This window comes from Sorghum bicolor, chromosome 4 (assembly GCF_000003195.3).
Source record: "Sorghum bicolor cultivar BTx623 chromosome 4, Sorghum_bicolor_NCBIv3, whole genome shotgun sequence".
Classification (NCBI taxonomy): domain Eukaryota; kingdom Viridiplantae; phylum Streptophyta; class Magnoliopsida; order Poales; family Poaceae; genus Sorghum; species Sorghum bicolor.
The window spans coordinates 3,428,746-3,446,025 of record NC_012873.2 but is presented as its reverse complement, the minus strand read 5'-3'; the positions used below and the strand labels follow the sequence as shown (position 1 = coordinate 3,446,025).

Here is a 17,280-nt window from a genome sequence, read left to right as displayed (position 1 = left end):
GGTGCCCGCCGACCGCTGAGGCGTTGACTGACGCGGTGGGATGGGACGGTGGAGCGCCATGGCGCCACCACCTCTCTCACCTTCCGATTGTTGAGAGTGTGAACGCATCTCTTAAAAATTCTCCCTACACGACTACTACACGCAAGGAATGGCGATATTAAAATAACTAAATAAATAAACTACAAATTAACTAAATGAAAAGAAATCACGAATGTAATCATGTGGATTCGATTTGATCCCTCCTACCTTTTATTAATTTTTGTCTCAAGTACCCTGGTATCTTTTACATTATCTTTTTAGTTTTTTTATTATGTAAAGTAAAAAAAATATAAGAAAATAAACTGTGACGTGCATGGTCGCATGGTTAATAGGTGCAGCCAAGAAATTATTAGTAAAAAATCAGCGGGCTAAGCGTGCCGAGCACCCTGTTGCGCGGCGCTCTTACGGGACGGTGCCAGCGTCGAGGAGGCCAAGAGCGAGAAAAATACTAGTAGGAAGAAGAGGAGGGCACGTGGCCGAGTCTCGATCTCAATAAAACAACCTGCTGCTATGTTGATAGGAAGAGGACCAGCACAACCTACCAACACAATTTAGAATAATCAGTACATACATCATGTCTCAATTAATTTGAGTTTTTTCAACTTAGGCGGCTAGTCGCATATGATTTGATATTTATTGTGTACTGCAAATATTACATTACATAAAATATATGGTTACTATAGATGTGTGCTTTGATTTAATTTGTCTCTCTGTATGGCTGCGCCAAAATCAGAACGCTTGGTTGACATGTAGAGAGAGCACTATACTTAATGGAGTTGTTGTTGTTGCCGCTCATAGATAGCCGATTGTTAGTCCAGACACTACTAGCTCTAGCCATGGGCGGAGCTACATGTACCACTGTGGGTGCGGCCGCACCCATGAAAAAAATAAAAAACAATGACAAATATTAATTTTTTTTACTATATTTGCACCCATAAATTATAAAGTTTTGCACCCACAAGGTAAGCGCACTCTTTTTAAATTTGTTCTAGCTCCGCCACTGGCTCTAGCTGGTTCAACTCCTATACAGCGAGCCGAAGCCCCTTCCGCTTCCTCTTTGCCACATTAGAAGGCGAGGCACGAGTTGTATTTTTCAATTTGTGCTCGATTAGTCCATTCACTATGTTTGTGTGTATACTACACAACTATTTAATATCATTCCAACCTCAATGTGAATCTCTCAACACATGAGTGTTGAGTTTCATCCGTTTTCAGTTTTAGAGATTCAGTTATTGTGAATAGTTATTTTTATTTTGAGCCTTTTCAAATTCTGAAATTACCCCAAACTGAAACTCATGTCGGTCTACTATAAATGAAGCTTTGGTTTGTCTACAACTCAAACTCATGTGATCTTGGGTTCTGTTGTTAATCGTATCAAATTGTTTCTGCATGCTAATTTACATATATGACATGATTTTCTTATAACTTACTTTGGAATCCTGAGCATTTATTTGGTTGTTTAGGCGGTGATGTCTCTTTCTTTTTGTGCGTGTGTTATCAGTCGATGTCTTCTACATTCTACATTGATTAAACATCCACAAAGGAAACCAATTGCCAAGTGTTGTAATTCGGGTAACTTCCATCACAAACATGCTTAGTGATTAAAGGAAAGAAAAAAGTTTCTATCATAATTATAGACACGTGCTTGCCGCATGTGCATCGAGATTTGGAAAACCATGATTTAGAGAGAGAGAAATTACATGTAATGATGCAGCAACAATAATGCTTCTCTGGAAATGGCTGATTAGGCAAGCAATGCACAGGTCAAGTCCGATAAGGATCCAAGAAGTAGCATTCATGAACTGAACCCATCCTCCTCCAACTAATACAGGTATTAAAACTGAACAAGCATAAGAAAAAACACTGGAAGCTAAAGCCTGGGAAACAAAGTGCAATGGATGATGGGCACTGGACAGCAGTGCAGCACCAGTCCCCGGACGCCCACAGGACCAGATCAAATGGATTGGGCAAGCCCAGAATGACATGTCCCGCTCACCTGATGGTTCATGGCTCATGAAAGAAAGGGCATAAATATGCTGGAAAAATAAAAGGGAATTTAACAAAATGTTTTTATTCTCCATGTCTCAGCAGTGCAGGCTCCCGGCTTTCTCCTTTTCCTTTTTTTCTGAAGAAACCGCCGTTACGTTACATCCAGTTCTGGACTATTGATAGGGACGCCAATCTTCATCTTCTTCTCCATCCATAGGCCGGAGTGCCGGACCCATAGGCATCAGCTTGCCATTGCTGACATTGTTTTGCCAGCAAGCAAAGATGATCCATTGTTTAGTTGCCAGCAAACAAAATGCGTTTATATATTGACTATAAACACAGCATTTTATTGAACGAAAAAGATTCATGTATACATGTACGTAACATACACTCTGCTCGTCACCTTTCCAAGCATCTACACCCTAGGGATGAAAACAGATGGATACAGTATTACATTTATTTTCATATTTATATTCAGATTTGAATTTGAATACGGACAATATTAAATATGTCGAATAGGATATAAATGAATATCGACATCATAAATATGTGATTTGAGAATTCAGATACGGATACATCATCGGATGTTGAATATTCGGAGTCGTATATGGACAGATCTAAACTTCTCTAAACAAATTCGATGTCGGATACGGTCAGAAAATATTCGTATCAAATACAGAGGCATATGACCATATGAGCAAGACATAGCTTTGTTTGAAGGAAGCCATCGTCTGGAAACCAGGGCAGAAGAATTTTCAAGCTCCCACGGACCGGAGTCAACCATTGAGGCCCATCTCCTTCCTCGTCTTGCCGACGAAAACATCTCCGGATTTGATCTTGCCCGGCAACCACCCGCAGAGCGTCAGCAAGGGAAACTGAAGCAGTCCTTCCTTCCTTCCAAGACAGACGAGTGCTATCGGGTAACCGGGGTTGTAAGTTGTCAGTTTGCTGTTGGGCAAACCATTGATCAGTAACTTCAGGTTCTTTGCCACAACCAGGGCGTGCTTGTGGGCGATGTACGCTTGTTTGATTTCCTGAACATTGATGGATATTAGTGCCAACAACTTCAGTGTTTTTGCGATAGCGTTGCTAGTTCCAACATTAAAGATTATGAGGATCCTTTTTTTTTCAACCAAGGGTGCTCCATAGACAGTATAAGAAATTAAGAAACATCTTCGATATGTAATCTATCCATTTCTTGCTTGCTGTAATCCTATTTGTACTTTTGGGGCTTTGCCCCATCCACCCACCGGCTTAGCCGGAATCTGGGGAATGAAAGCAGGTTGGGATTCGCTTTGATCCCCCCCATCATTTACCTCAACACAAAAAAAAAGAAACATGAATTGTAATGATAGTAATCAGTATCCACTAGACAGACAAGTCTTTATCCAGAGCATCATAATGAAGGAAAAAGGAACACCTTTAATAGTTCGATAGTGAGAACTGTCATTATCATCCAACTGCCAAGAATTAGGATACTGCAGATTAATCATTTAGATTATTATCTAACTGCCAAGATGACGAAAGGGCATGGGTGCAACTAGGAGACTATTTTCAAATATCAGTGGTCTCCCCTTAACTGAAGTCATGTGACTGTCAATGTGTCATGATGATTCAGTACAACGGTGGGTGTGAATGGGACAATGACAAAATGGCGGAAGGTTTTAGGAGTAACCATAAATGAAGTGTGTCATCTGCAAAACAATTGAAGCCTATATATCTGTATACAAAGACACGCACTGATGGAGAATACTCATTCTTTGCAAAGTTTTGGTAGAATCTCATTTAGGTGAGCCAATAGTTACTGTGTGCAAATTTTCAATTTGTTCTGCTGGGAAAACTGAGAGTAATCAGCCTACATAGACATGCACCCATTAACAGTTCAGTCTGCACAAATTTGGGCAGTACTTCAGTTTAGGTCAAGTGGTTGATATTCTCTACAAATTTAAGTCATCATGGTTGGGACAAGGAGCTAGAAACCAACCTGAAAAAAGTAACAGTAAAAAAACAGAAGGAAAATCACAAGTTGGAAGTGAAAACTTACAGGAATATCTGTGATATCACCAACTGCGAAAATGTTATTATAACCTTTCACTCTTAAATCCTTCTCCACCATTACTCTCCCTTTGCTATCCAAAGATTCCTTTAGGATGGTATCATGTAGCCACGATGAACTCAGTGGCCTTGTAATGCACACAAAGTGGCAATCAGCTGTTATTGTTTCTCCGCCTGATGTCTTGTACACCTTCTCTGTGTCTGATAATGTGCCCAAGTTAACCGATTGCTGAAGAAGCACTTCTACTTTCTTAGAAGTCAGCCAATCGAGGCACTTCTTTGAAGCCTTTTCTCCCATGAACTCAAGTAGACGCGGTCCTCTATGGACAAGGGTCACCTTCTTCCCTGGGTAGTCTACCGCAATCTCTGCAGCTAGTTCAACACCAGTTGGACCACCCCCAATTATCAGCACAGATTCTGATGACTCTATCTTGGCATTATCTGTAACAAGCATATAAAAAGCAAAGCATAAGTGTGACAGGGAAGGCCACAAAAAGCATGACTGTTTTCAGTATGTGGTTTTACTGCAGTTACCTCTCTGGAATTCTTTTAGCCTCTCAGCTCTGCTCACAGGAGTAGTGAAAGCATGGCCAGTCGCTATGACAAGATAATCATATGGAAGAGACTGGCCATCAGCCGTCAAGACAGCGTCTTCAGTGATATTGACCGCAGAAGATGTCACGATGGTTGCGTCTTTTAGGTAATCTTTGTGGTAGATTAATGATCTCTCAGCAAAAGATGGTTCCACCATCGACCGCAGCTCAGCGCAGGGGATCTCCTTGTACTCTTTCCTGTCATCAGAAAGGGATAGCATGTACGTATGAAGGAACCTTCTAATTATGATCAAGTGTGAACCAGGTGATGTTCCATTACATTCGATTCAACATCACTACATCAGATTAGTATAAGCTAAGTTATCACCAGCACAGAATAGATAGATAATTTTCAGAAATTCCAAAGTGCTTCTTATAGCAGCTAGCAGCTAATTAGATTCAGAACTTGAAGTTCGTATCGAATTTAGACAAGAAAACTCAAACCATCCCCATTTTCTTTCCCCCAGATTCACTAGATCCGGCCAGATCTCTAGAGCCGCAAGGATTTGGTACCGGCGGTCGGTGATCCCAATACAAAGACTAGGGCGCAGCCCAAAATTCCAAGAAGCAGGTCTTCAGCAGCCTATGGAAATCCCTGACGTCCAGCCAGAGATAGTCCTTCCCACAGCTAGCCCAGGCCCCAGGCAGCAGAAGAGGCCAACACACCACAACCATCCTGCCGGGCCGGCAGCCGCCTCCGCACCTAGCGCTCGCATTCACCACAACCATTCAGACGAGCGAAGGCGAGACGCGTCGACGGCTCCAGCTTTCAGGCTTCAGGCTCCAGGCTCCAGCCGTTCATCGTCCACACTCAGAGCAAGATCGAAGGCCAAGACGACGTGCGGCGATGACGGCGGCGGCAGCAAGAAGCTCCGGCTCACCGCCGGCGAGACCTCCGCCTGGCGGCGGCGTCCACGAGCCTCGCCGCCGCTGCTCCTCATGCGGCGCCACAACCCAGCAGCTCGCCGTCGTCGAGGTGGCCAAGAGCCCAAGAGTCCAGTCAAGAAAGCAAGCAAGCAGCCAGTCGGCTCGGGATTTCCGCGAACGGGTGGCCGGCGCAAGAGCGGAGCGGGCGACGACGAAAAGGAAGAGGAGCTTACGGGTCGACGAGGACGACGTCGGCGTGGCCCTGCATGTTCTTGGCGAGGAAGGAGCCGCCGGCGCCGCCGCCAACCACCACCACCCTCGCCTTCTTCCCCGCCCCCGCCATCGCCGGAGCCGGACACGCTCTCCCCCCTCGCGCCCCACCCAGCTGACAACACCAGCTCACGCGGCGTTATTAACGAAGCTCGCGGACCGCCGCTGAGTACTCGACGACGGTGGAGCGCCATGGCGCCAACCTTTATCACCTTCCGTTTGAGTGTCAACGCATCTCTTAGTTCTCCTAAACGACTACACGCAAGAAACTATAATTAATTATTTATAATAAATAAACTATAAATTAACTAAACAAAAAAATCACGTATGCAATCACGTGGATTCGATTTTTGATCCCTGATACCTTTCCCAGTATCTTTTACATTTTCTTTTTTTTGGTTCTTTTTTATGTAAACAAAATAGAAGAAATCAACCGTAACGTGCATGGTCGCATGGCCTCCACTGCGATCTCGTCCACGCAGCATTGCTCTGCACGCGCCGTCGACGACCAGGCCACGCACGCCGAGGCACGTCGCCGCTGCTGGCCGGCCGGTGTGGACGCGAGGGAGGACGACGTGGGCACACGCGGCCTCGACGACCACGTCGCCGCTTCTGGCCGGACGCGAGGAAGGAGCTGATGCAGCTAGCTCATTCACAACCCGGTGCTATGCTACCTACATCGGCCGTCGGCTCCTCTGAGGAACTGCCTGCTGCAAGCTAGGTTTGCTCAGTCCTTAATTATCTCTTCTCTTCTTAAGGCCTCGTTCGGCACCACCGTATTGGTGTCAGACCAGTATCTCATCCAGGCCAGGATCGAGTGGATCCTGGTCAGTCACTAGAACCCGATGCTTCCTCCGTTTTCTCTCTAGGAATTAAACCGGCTGTTTCAAATGCACTGTTCGGTTCAACCGGCCAGGATTGAAAACTGGGATACAGTGAAACAGCCAGCCAAGATTCATAACATGTTCAATAGATAAGCACAATATGACTTTAATATTCAAAACTAACATCTGACTCTTAATAACAATTTCTGCACTAACAAAGTTATGATCATAAAAAACAATAATTGATAATTTTTTTTTAGAATTGACTTCCATTCAAGGACAATTGATGAAAACCTTGTCAAAATCTCAGCTGACTTTAGCCTTACATTTGCAAACTGTCAAGATGGTAAAAGCAAAATTTTTCCTGGCTACTTGCACGGCGTGATCACCGGCTCAAAGGCGCACACATGTGCATGACCACTCATCTTTTTCCAAAAAATGTCTACGGTCACTCAGACTCAAAGTGCTAATATCATGTTTAAACTTGAAATGCTTCCTAGATCCAAAATATAAATTACAAAAATACCCAAAGGCAACATCAACCAGATCAAAACTCCATTAAATGCAAAAATCAAAAAAGAACGTAATCTAGCCTTCCAATACTCCACTTAATCGTATGAAGCAAAACAACAAGCTCCCAGCAATATCTTTTAAGAACTGTCAAAGCCATGTGCCTGCAGAAACCAAATGTATTAACTTAATTGACCAAATGACTTATAGGACAGATGTTTTGCAAATAGAGTAGTAATTTAGTAAAACTCATCCATTTACTTGTGCTGCTGACCGACTATTTTTAGCTAAATATAAGAACAAGTATTGGTCTTAGCACAAGTGAAGTCTTTATTTATGACAGGAGCATATCTCAGCTTTCGATCTTACTATGGAAGGACAGCATAATTGGCTAACAACAAACATATCCCTGACTAGAAATACATCTCTATAGTCCAAATCCTCTTACTAGCAACTCAACTATCAAAATATTCTCATCTCTAAGGGTTGAACAGGGCTAGAAAGTAGTACTGTCCTTAATTTGTGACAACATGTATAGAAGAAACCCAATTTCTCCTCCATAGTGATCCTAGTTTCAACAACAAGCCTTTTCCTTCTAAGGTAAGTTGCCAAATCTCTAAAGATGTATGGTTCCATCCTAAATGCAACTTGACAGTTCTTGACATGTCCCTCGAGGAGTCTACGAACTTTAACCTCGCCTGTTTCTTCCGAAGTATGGCGTTTCCTCCTTTCTCCCCCTCTAACAGAACTCATAAGATATAAGGCAGGGAAAATAAATAGCATCATGTCATCATCTTCCTCCTCCCTCCTCTTTCTAATGCGATCTCGCAGTGATAGACTCATTGTAGAACTGAAGCATATAATTTTATAAAAAAGCTAAATATTATTAACCATGTTATATAAAAGCTAAATATTTTGACAATGTCGTATAGAAGATAAATATTAAGGAGTACCTTCTGGAGTTGGTACTGGATCCCAAGAAGGCGGAGGTTCACCTTCCCCAACTCTAAATGGTGGAGGAGAGATCTACAAATGACAAGAAACAATTTTTGAGTCAAATAAGAGTTTATTCTGAGCCAAATAACAAGAAACCAACGCTGAAATAGCTGATAATTGAAGCGACGTGCTAAGCCAAGTTGAAATAGCTGATAATTGAAGCGACGCTGCAGGGAGCTACGCCACACTTCTCTACAAGAAACCAACGCTGAAATTGCTGATAATATTACAATCACATAGGAGTATAGAACAGTAAAACATTCTTAAGCCAAGTTGTTGTAACATGTTGTGCTGATGCATGCAAACTGCAAGTAGGTACTGTACACTCCTAACAAAAACACGCCAATGGTAAATAAACATGCTGCTACATAGTAGTGCAGTCAGAGGTAACCACACACTATTATATGCTGTACGTAAGCAGGCTGATAAGCTCATTGGCCAGGGAAATTGGGAAAAGGCATCTCACTTTTCACTGACCACACGGATTAGGAAGATGCTGTCAAGCTGAAACACTGCTACGACTGGTAACAGTTTTGAGAGTTAAACTACTACTAGCGGTGTGATTGGTGAATGCCTGAATGGTGATGCCCCAACTAATGCTCTCGATCTCAAGAATTTGACACAGCAAGGCCACATCCGCTCCTCTCTTAGTTATTAGAACAGAAATTGGATCTCTCTGAATAAAGAAACAGAGGGAAAGATAAACAAATCCGATCCGGAGGACCAGTATATATGTTGTTGTTCGGAGGCCATGGCTGCTTCCCCTGTCCTGCTCGTCACCGCTGGGCTCTGCCTCTGCGCGTTGTTGCTCAGAGCAGGGGAGGCGGCGACGAGGGGAGGAGCAGCGGTGGTGGAAGCAGCAGCGTCGTCGGCATTCCGCAGCAGGGCGACGGACCCAAACATGGAGGTGAAGTTCGACTTCTCGCCGTTCCTAATCCAGTACAAGAGCGGCCGCGTGCAGCGGTTAATGGGCACGACGTTCGTCCCGGCGTCCATGGACTCGCGCACCGGGGTGGCCTCCAGGGACGTCGTCGTGGACCACAGGACGGGCCTCGCGGTGCGGCTGTACCGGCCGAGCCGTCGCCCCGTGGCCGCCAGTGGCGGAGGCGGAGGCGGGAGGAGGCTCCCCGTGCTCGTCTACTTCCACGACGGCGCGTTCGTGGTGGAGTCGGCATTCGACCCCGTGTACCACAACTACCGGAACGCACTTCGCGGTGCCGCGCCGAAGGAGCTGGCCCGCCTGTGGAGCCTGCGGGTGCTCGACCTCAGCGCGAACGCACCAAGAGTCGCCGACGCGCGCGTCGTCGCCCAGCGATCAATCGCAACCACCATGCCCAAGATCCAAGAACCCTAGAGGAGGGAGAGAAGACGAGGACGAAGGGGAGAGCGAGGGATCACCGGCGAGAAGGACGAAGAAGGGGAAGGACGTAGGGTTGGAGTCGGTCGCGTCGCCGTCGTCTCGCACCGCCCCGCCGTCGCCGCCGTCGCCTCCACTACGGCCTGCAGCTGCGGGGTCTCGACTGCTCGTGGTGCTCGACTGCGCCGTCTCAGGCCTGACTCCGTTCCGGAGGGTAGGAGGTCGGGCTTTGTTCCAGACGTGGAAAGGGGTGGAATGGCCAAACCAGGCCAGATTTCTTTCCTGGGCCAGCCCAAACCGAACGACAAGTTGAGGCGGATCTGGTTTCAAAACGGGCCGGTGGCAATCCACACGGATTGAGCAGCGAAACGGGCCATTCCGGCCGAAACGAACGAGGCCTAATTTAGTTCTTCTGATCTCCATCAACAGATGCCTGCTTCAAAATTCCGACAAGCGGTCAGCAGTGCAGATGAATTAGTGGCGTGTGTTTGTCCATGTTTTGTGCAATCATGCATGGGTGCTTCTATACTTGCTACGTAATGCCTTAATTGGAACCCGTTTTTATATATGTGAGTGTTAAATCATCAAATGATCTTTTGTGCAATTTTTCTTCCTCGATACAGTAAATAGTATGACGTCTGTATATTTGGCTTTTGCTAAACCTGAATGTGTTATCTCAACCTGAAAGAAAATTAACCTGAAAGAAAATTATTTTAAATACGTATACTAATGACGTAAAATGAGCCACCACGTGTTGTATCATTGACAGGTGATCTGATCGACATTCTCTATTGGCTTATAGACGTGATATCAGTTCAGGTAAGTTGATATAATTGATAAAAATATGAGTAGGACCCTGCAGGATATGGTCACTTTGGTTTAGTATGTACAGTTTGAAAGCTGATTGCTTTTTTAAGCGTGCCTATATAGTCATTCGATCTCTAGGAGTGTGATTTTTACTATAGTTCTGAACTTCTGATTAATCTTCTGCTGCAGGACTTCCTGCTCTTTATCATATCTCTGATTCAGGCATGTTTCCACAACTCATCTCATATCTAAATCTAATTAAATGACTTAATATGAACAACTGACCTTAAGTTTTCAAAGTTAGCCCTGTACATTTAACTGCAGACTACGTACTATCTAAATCACCAATAATGTTCAAGACTCTTGAAAACCAATCATGTTCACAGTTTTTTGGTTGTACCAATTCAATCTACAAGCTAGGGTGCTTATTATTTAATAGTTTGCTCGCCGTTGTGAGTGTGACTGCGAGAGCCGAGAGGATCCAATCTAATTGCGCTGTCAACATTTTGAGGTCGAACCGAATTGTGTTGTTAACAGTATTGTAGCTACATTCATTGCATTTAGTGTTTTTCTAGCATTAAAAAACAAGCTTGAGTTGAGTTATTTTTTATTTGATGGATTTTGAAGAAGGGAAATAGCGCACCTGTCAATTCCAGACAATTTTAATTTCTTGCCACAAATTAATCCAAACATCCCTGCAACCTTAATCAGTATCCATACTACGCCCCCTCAAATCAACATCTCTGCCACTTCCCCTAATCAGTATAGGTGTTGTAACCCTAATTTTTTTTTATTATGGTCCCTAATCAGTATTCTTTTTGCGACCAGATGTTGTGAAAAAAATAGCGACAAGTACTAAAAAAATTACTAGCGCTGAGTCACACTACTGATTACAAAATAAAAAACTAGCAAGTACGAAAGACACTAACAAAATACTGGCAACTACAAGAGTCGGCCTTGTTTAGCTCGTAAAAATTTTGGTTTTTGGCTACTGTAGCACTTTCGTTTTTATTTGACAAACATTGTCCAATCATGGAGTAATTAGGCTCACAAGATTCATCTCACAAATTACAGATAAACTGTGCAATTAGTTTTTATTTTCGTCTATATTTAATGCTTCATGCATGCGACCAAAGATTCGATGTGACAGAAAGTCTTAGAAAAATTTTTGCGAACTAAACAAGGCCTAGTAAAAATCCAAAAACTGGTAACTACTAAAATACAGGCAACTAGCGATCATGTAGCCCTGTATCTTTTACATTTTCCTTTTTTTGTTTTTTGATGTAAAATTTTTTGAAGGAATCAACAGTGACGTGCATGGTCACATGGTCAAAGATAGCCTAAAGCCAGCGGGTAACCGAAATAACCGCCGCTAACTACCCTCGGAGCCGTAGGTGTAGAAGAGCGGCTGGGGACGCTGCCACGTGGGGCACCCGGGCCTCTCTTAAACCGGACCGTTGGGAGTTCCAGGACTCGTCCTCCCCCTCCCTGCACGCCTGGCCTGGGCTGGCCGCCGCCGCCCGTCCACCGTCCTCCGCCGCGCCGCCGCCAAGCCTGGGCCGTCTGCGAGGGCTTCAGATGGCCCTCTGATCCTCGTCTTCTTCACCTCGATCTCCACCATGAAGGTCAATACCAAGGTCAAGCTGGAGGTACGTATATGTACTTCGCCATTCATCATGGTTAAAAAAAGATTTTTTTTTATTAATTCTCTCTATACTATATGTTTGTTTATGTTATTATTATATATAATTTTGATTCATAATGGCACGAGGGCATCATCGTCATCAGAACTAAAAAGATACATAGAAGAATTTTCATTTATCTTTAATATTGTTATTATATTATATATAATATAAACTAGATATATATAAGTTTATATATATATATAGATATAGATATGTAGATGTATAGAGCCAGAGATATTATGAAGGAAAATAGTATCTTGGAAACTAAGTCAAAAGTTATGAGATGAAGTCTTGATTTGCTACATATATCTCTTATAGGTTATTGCAACCGTATATAATGAATTCTCCAACGACAGCACGGATCTCTTATAAATCATCATTATACAATTTGTTTGCAGCCCCCAAAGCAGGCCATGGCGCCGTCGCGGTCCCTGCCGCGGAGCGCCAGCGAGCTCGCCGACCCGCCGTCGCCGTTCAGCTCCAACCCGGCGCACCAGCCGGTGACCGTGCCCAACACGCCCGGGCTGTCGTCGTGCTCGTCGTTCGGCCGCATGCTGTCGTCCCCGCCCAACGACAAGCAGCAGCAGCAGCAGCAGGGCAAGCCCAAGCCGACGGCGGCGGCGGCCGCCGCCGCGTACTACGCGTCGCTGTGGTCGCCCAGGCGCCTCATGCAGCGCGCCGCCCGCGCGTTCCGACGCAGCAGGTCGCGCGGCCGCGTCAGGACGGTCAAGGACCTCGCCGAGGAACGGGCCTCGGTGCTCGCCTCCAGCAGCTGCAAGGTCTCCGACGCGGCGGCGGGGCTGCCGCCTGCATGTGCCGAGGTCGCCTGCGGCAACGGTGCTCGCGGCTGCGCCGTGGGCAGCGTGAAGGATGAGCCGCAGCAGCAGCAGCAGCGCCACGACGATTACCACCACGAGATCGTGCCTGAGAAGATCATACGCGAGGACTCGCCGCCGCCTGCGCCGGTCGTTTCTGAATGGAAGGAGACCGCCGCCGCCGCAACCACGGAAGACGAGGAGGTGGAGACCCCCAAGAAAGGAGCGGCGCCTGCACCGGAACCGGTGCCGGAGCCCGTCGTCGTCGTCGTCGCCGCCGCTGCAGCCGAGGACGACGTGGTGGCGGACAAGTTCGTGACGGTGGTGAAGGAGGCGATCAAGAAGCACGAGGCGGACGAGAAGAAGGAGGCGATGCGGAGGTTCCAGGGCAGCCGGGTGAAGACGGCGATGGAGGCGCGGCCGGAGTCGGAGCAGCCGCGTCGCCGGGAGGTGGTGCGGAGCAACGACGTCATTGAGGAGGCGCGCACCAAGCTGCTGGAGAAGCGCCAGTGCAGCAGGGTCAAGGCGCTCGTCGGCGCCTTCGAGACCGTCATGGACACCAAGAAGGACGCCGCCGTCGTCGCCGCCGGCAAGCCGCTGCACCAGTTCCGGAAGTCGGCCTAAAACCACCATGCAAGCTAGCCACCGCGACGGCGACGTCCGCATGCATCATATCGATCCTCCACCACGCTTCGTGTCGATCTTCGCCTTAATTATTAATTACTATTATAAAATCCTGGCCAGCCCGTCGCCGCATGCATGCACGGCGCTAATTAATCCCTATTTACTACTAATTAACTCCGGTTAATTCGTGGCAAACCATGTATATAGCGTCATGGCGTTCTCCATCTACACAGGAGGAGGGAAAATGGGGGGAGACCGATGTTGCCTTCTGCAGAAATTCTTCTTATATAATTATATAATTCATCGGTTTTATTCCTCCCTAGATACATGAGTGTTTTAATTTGGTAGAATTTGTTCATTGTGATGAGATTCGGAACGTTTGAACCAACATACTATTGCATCGGCGATGCATGCACCTAGCTAGTTTGGTTGTGCGTACGAGAGAGCGCTTCATGCGTCTATGCTTTTTCTCTCACACTACCCTCTTAACAAGAGCTTTTCCTCTCACTAACCTCTTGCTACCATGAATGGTAACAAGAGACCACCAGGATTCACAAAGAATCATATTCTCATTACCCTCTTAACAAGAGCTTCTCCTCTCACTAACCTCTTACCACCATGAATGGTAACAAGAGAGAAGGATGGACAAATAATCATATATCATACTCTCTCTGGATCTCGGATAACATAAATATATATAGGAGGCATCCCAAGAAAAGAAACACATATAGGAAACAAACAAATAGTTCTACCTCATCCAGAGGAGAGAAACACAGTTCTACTTGCACATATCAACCTCATCTGGAGAAGGGAAAGGTTACCTGCATAGATTAATCTCATTTCGATAAGGGAACGCTCCATTGAATATATTCATTCCGAATACATTCTTTCACAGGTTCGATCTTTTCTTGCTTTTAAGCTATTGAAAGTCCAAAAAAAACCCCAACAAAGTAAACATATACTGGTTATGTATGTTGGCAGGGGGCGGAGCCAGGGGTCCAGCAGGAGTGTATGTGCCCTTATTGATGTATTCTAGTCAATAAATAACACAAAATATTTTGATTTGTCTAAACTCTGCCTATCATATTTGATCTAGTGACTGATTCAGCTGATTGCATGATTGTGTATTCAGAAAATCATAAGCCGAGGGCCTTGTTTAGATGTGAAAATTTTTTGAATTTCACTACTGTAGCACTTTCGTTTGTGTGTGGTAAATATTGTCCAATCATAGACTAATTTTTCAAAATAAAATTTTCGCGAACAAACAAGGCCCCACAAAATTCAAAAACTTTTTAAGATTCTCATCACATAAAATATTGCGACATGCATCAAACATTAAATATAAATAAAAAATAACTAATTGTATCGTTTACATATAATTTGTGAGATAAATCTTTTAAGTATAATTAATCTATGGAGAAAAAAATAATTATTAAATATAAATGAAAGTGCTGTCGTATTAAAATCTAAAAGCTTTTTGATTTAAACGAGGGCTATTTGTGGTCAATGGCTCCCTCTCTCTCGGAACTCTGGAACGCTTGTCCAAACATGCGGCCGCCGGCCTGGCGGAGACACGCTGATGCTGCTCCTTCATAGTTTAGCTAGTACTGTGCTCCTTCATGTTGATGTGCTCCTTCATAGTGTAGCTAGTACTGTGCAAGTCATGCTGACGCAGTGCTTCATGCTGCTACTACTGTATACTGTACCATCATAGTACATACATGCAGTGTAATGTATGGACTACGGACCAAGGAGCTGGAGATGGTCACAGGGTTCATTAGAGCACTGATGAGCGAGAGGCAACATGGACAACCAGATTTTTCAATTTCTCCCAGTAATATGGGATTCTTCTAGTGTTTTAGCATTTAAAATTTAGTAAAAACTTTTCCTAGTAAATGACTCCTAGTGAGGATTCCCTAGTGCTTGACTAGTAGTAGTGTTTTATTACTAACTAAAAACACTAGGAGAACTCCACCATTTTGGTAGTGATGCATATGGTCATGGAACACCCAATGGCATGCAGCACCTTGGAATTCTATTCTGCTCATCATTTCTCCAGTTCTCCTTGTTGGATGCTGATTGCTGATGGTATATATGCTGATATGCATCTGTATTCTGTGGATGCAGTTGTTGGAGTGTATATAGTAGGTGCTGTGCTGCCTTGTACAGTACTGGATATACGTGCAGTATAGTACTGGATATACGTGCAGTGTAGTACTTCCTATATTTAGACCTTGTTTAGTTGCACCTAAAAACTAAAAACTTTTTCAAAATTATCTGTCACAACGAATTTTACGGCATATGTATAAAACATTAAATATAGATTAAAAAAATAACTAATTATACACTTTTGCCTGTAATTTACGAGATAAATCTTCGAACATAGTTAGTTCATAATTAACTAATAATTACTAAATATAAACGAAAGTGGTGGAGTATCCAAATTTAAAAAAATTATAGATCTAAACAATGCGTTAAAGCAAACGTCTAAGATTTGGTAGAACAGTACTCGGTTTGGTATAGCCGTGGTACGCTGGGGAAGCGTTCAATCAAAAGATCTCAGAGCATGTGTAGACTAGTGATCCTATACAATACAGATATGGAGCACTACAGTACAGTACATGCCATCTCTCTCAAACAGCACGCAGTAGTAGTACTTTGGAGACAGTTTCCCCAGGCTTTGCGTCTTGGCTGACCGACCCGTCACCCTCCGGAGTTCATCGCAACCGGACAAGGGCTACGCAACGAACCCGTCAGCACAAGGGAAGGACGACGCATGCGAGCCCCGTCAGTTTCCTTGCTCATCATTGGATGCCAAACTGCCACAGGCGTCCACAGTAGCCCGTTATGTTTAGGCCTTGTTTACTTCTACCTAAAACCGAAAATTTTTCAAGATTTTCCATCACATCAAATCTTTAGACGTATGTATAAAGTATTAAATATAGACGAAAATAAAAACTAATTACACAGTTTGGTCGGAATTGACGAGACGAATCTTTTGAGCCTAGTTAGTCCACGGTTGGACAATAATTATCGCAAACAAACAAAAGTGTTACAGTGTCGCGAAATTTTTTTTCATTGAGAAACTAAACACGCCTTAGGCTTGTTTAGATGTGTTTTTTATTTTTGTCTATATTTATGCATGTACCGCAAGATTCGATGTGATGAAAAATCTTGAAAACTTTTTGGTTTTTAGGGTGAACTAAACAAGGCCGATCGTTTATATTCAAAAAGTTTTTGGATTTTTATATTGTAGCAATTTCGTTTTTATTTGACAAACATTGTCCAGTAATGGAGTAACTAGGCTTAAAAAATTCATCTCATAATTTACTGTGCAATTAGTTTTTGTTTTTATTTATATTTAATGCTCTATACATATGCCGTAAAATTCGATGTGACGGAAAATTTTGAAAAGTTTTTGGTTTTTGGGTGAATTAAACAATGCTTTAGTTTTGATGTTTCATTTAATTCGGATCAACTGATTTGTTTTTGGAGTTATACCCGTGTGAATTTCTCGATCTTCTAATACTTTCCCAGGGCAGCCAATCAGGACTCGGATAATGACAATGTTAGCCAACTCTCCAAACAGATGTGCCAAAGTTGGCTAAGGCCTTGTTTAGTTCGTAAAAATTTTCGTTTTTGGGTACTGTAGCATTTCGTTTTTATTTGATAAACATTGTCCAATTACGAAGTAACTAGGCTCAAAACATTCATCTCACAAATTACAGTTAATCTGTGCAATTAGTTTTTATTTTCGTCTATATTTAATGCTCCATGCATGCGACTAAAGATTCGATGTGACGGGGAATCTTGAAAATTTTTGCGAACTAAACAAGGCCTAAACTACAC

At 44.1% G+C, this 17,280-nt stretch overlaps 2 protein-coding genes and 1 long non-coding RNA gene across 4 annotated transcripts; 1 reads left to right on the top strand and 2 right to left on the bottom strand.

Annotated features, from left to right (window-relative positions):
- Window positions 2,531–5,956, bottom strand: LOC8074639 (apoptosis-inducing factor homolog B). The gene is made up of 4 exons (XM_002451507.2): window positions 5,777–5,956; window positions 4,618–4,874; window positions 4,073–4,524; window positions 2,531–3,062 (listed from the first exon to the last, which is right to left on the bottom strand). Exons 1-4 carry the CDS (start codon window positions 5,884–5,886, stop codon window positions 2,805–2,807), a joined length of 1,077 nt encoding a protein of 358 aa, XP_002451552.1. The 5' UTR covers window positions 5,887–5,956; the 3' UTR covers window positions 2,531–2,804.
- Window positions 6,933–9,698, bottom strand: LOC8069973. Of its 2 annotated transcripts, XR_002452698.1 has the most exons (4): window positions 9,542–9,698; window positions 8,101–8,173; window positions 7,841–7,997; window positions 6,933–7,311 (listed from the first exon to the last, which is right to left on the bottom strand). It is a non-coding gene; the product is annotated as an uncharacterized LOC8069973 (long non-coding RNA). The 2 variants fall into 2 exon arrangements; XR_002452699.1 differs by lacking the exon at window positions 7,841–7,997.
- LOC8074638 (translation initiation factor IF-2) lies at window positions 11,789–13,753 on the top strand. The gene is made up of 2 exons (XM_002453257.2): window positions 11,789–11,956; window positions 12,391–13,753. Exons 1-2 carry the CDS (start codon window positions 11,927–11,929, stop codon window positions 13,429–13,431), a joined length of 1,071 nt encoding a protein of 356 aa, XP_002453302.1. The 5' UTR covers window positions 11,789–11,926; the 3' UTR covers window positions 13,432–13,753.

What these genes read in the sequence shown, in the direction of transcription:
- LOC8074639 (XM_002451507.2), bottom strand. Translation starts at nt 5,886, where the DNA reads ATGGCGGGGGCGGGGAAGAAGGCGAGGGTGGTGGTGGTTGGCGGCGGC. An exon ending in GACGTCGTCCTCGTCGACCC is followed by an intron (nt 4,875 to 5,776) that starts GTAAGCTCCTCT and finishes TTCTGATGACAG; the next exon opens with GAAAGAGTACAAGGAGATCC. An exon ending in GCTAAAAGAATTCCAGAGAG is followed by an intron (nt 4,525 to 4,617) that starts GTAACTGCAGTA and finishes TGCTTGTTACAG; the next exon opens with ATAATGCCAAGATAGAGTCA.
- LOC8074638 (XM_002453257.2), top strand. Translation starts at nt 11,927, where the DNA reads ATGAAGGTCAATACCAAGGTCAAGCTGGAG. An exon ending in ATACCAAGGTCAAGCTGGAG is followed by an intron (nt 11,957 to 12,390) that starts GTACGTATATGT and finishes ATTTGTTTGCAG; the next exon opens with CCCCCAAAGCAGGCCATGGC.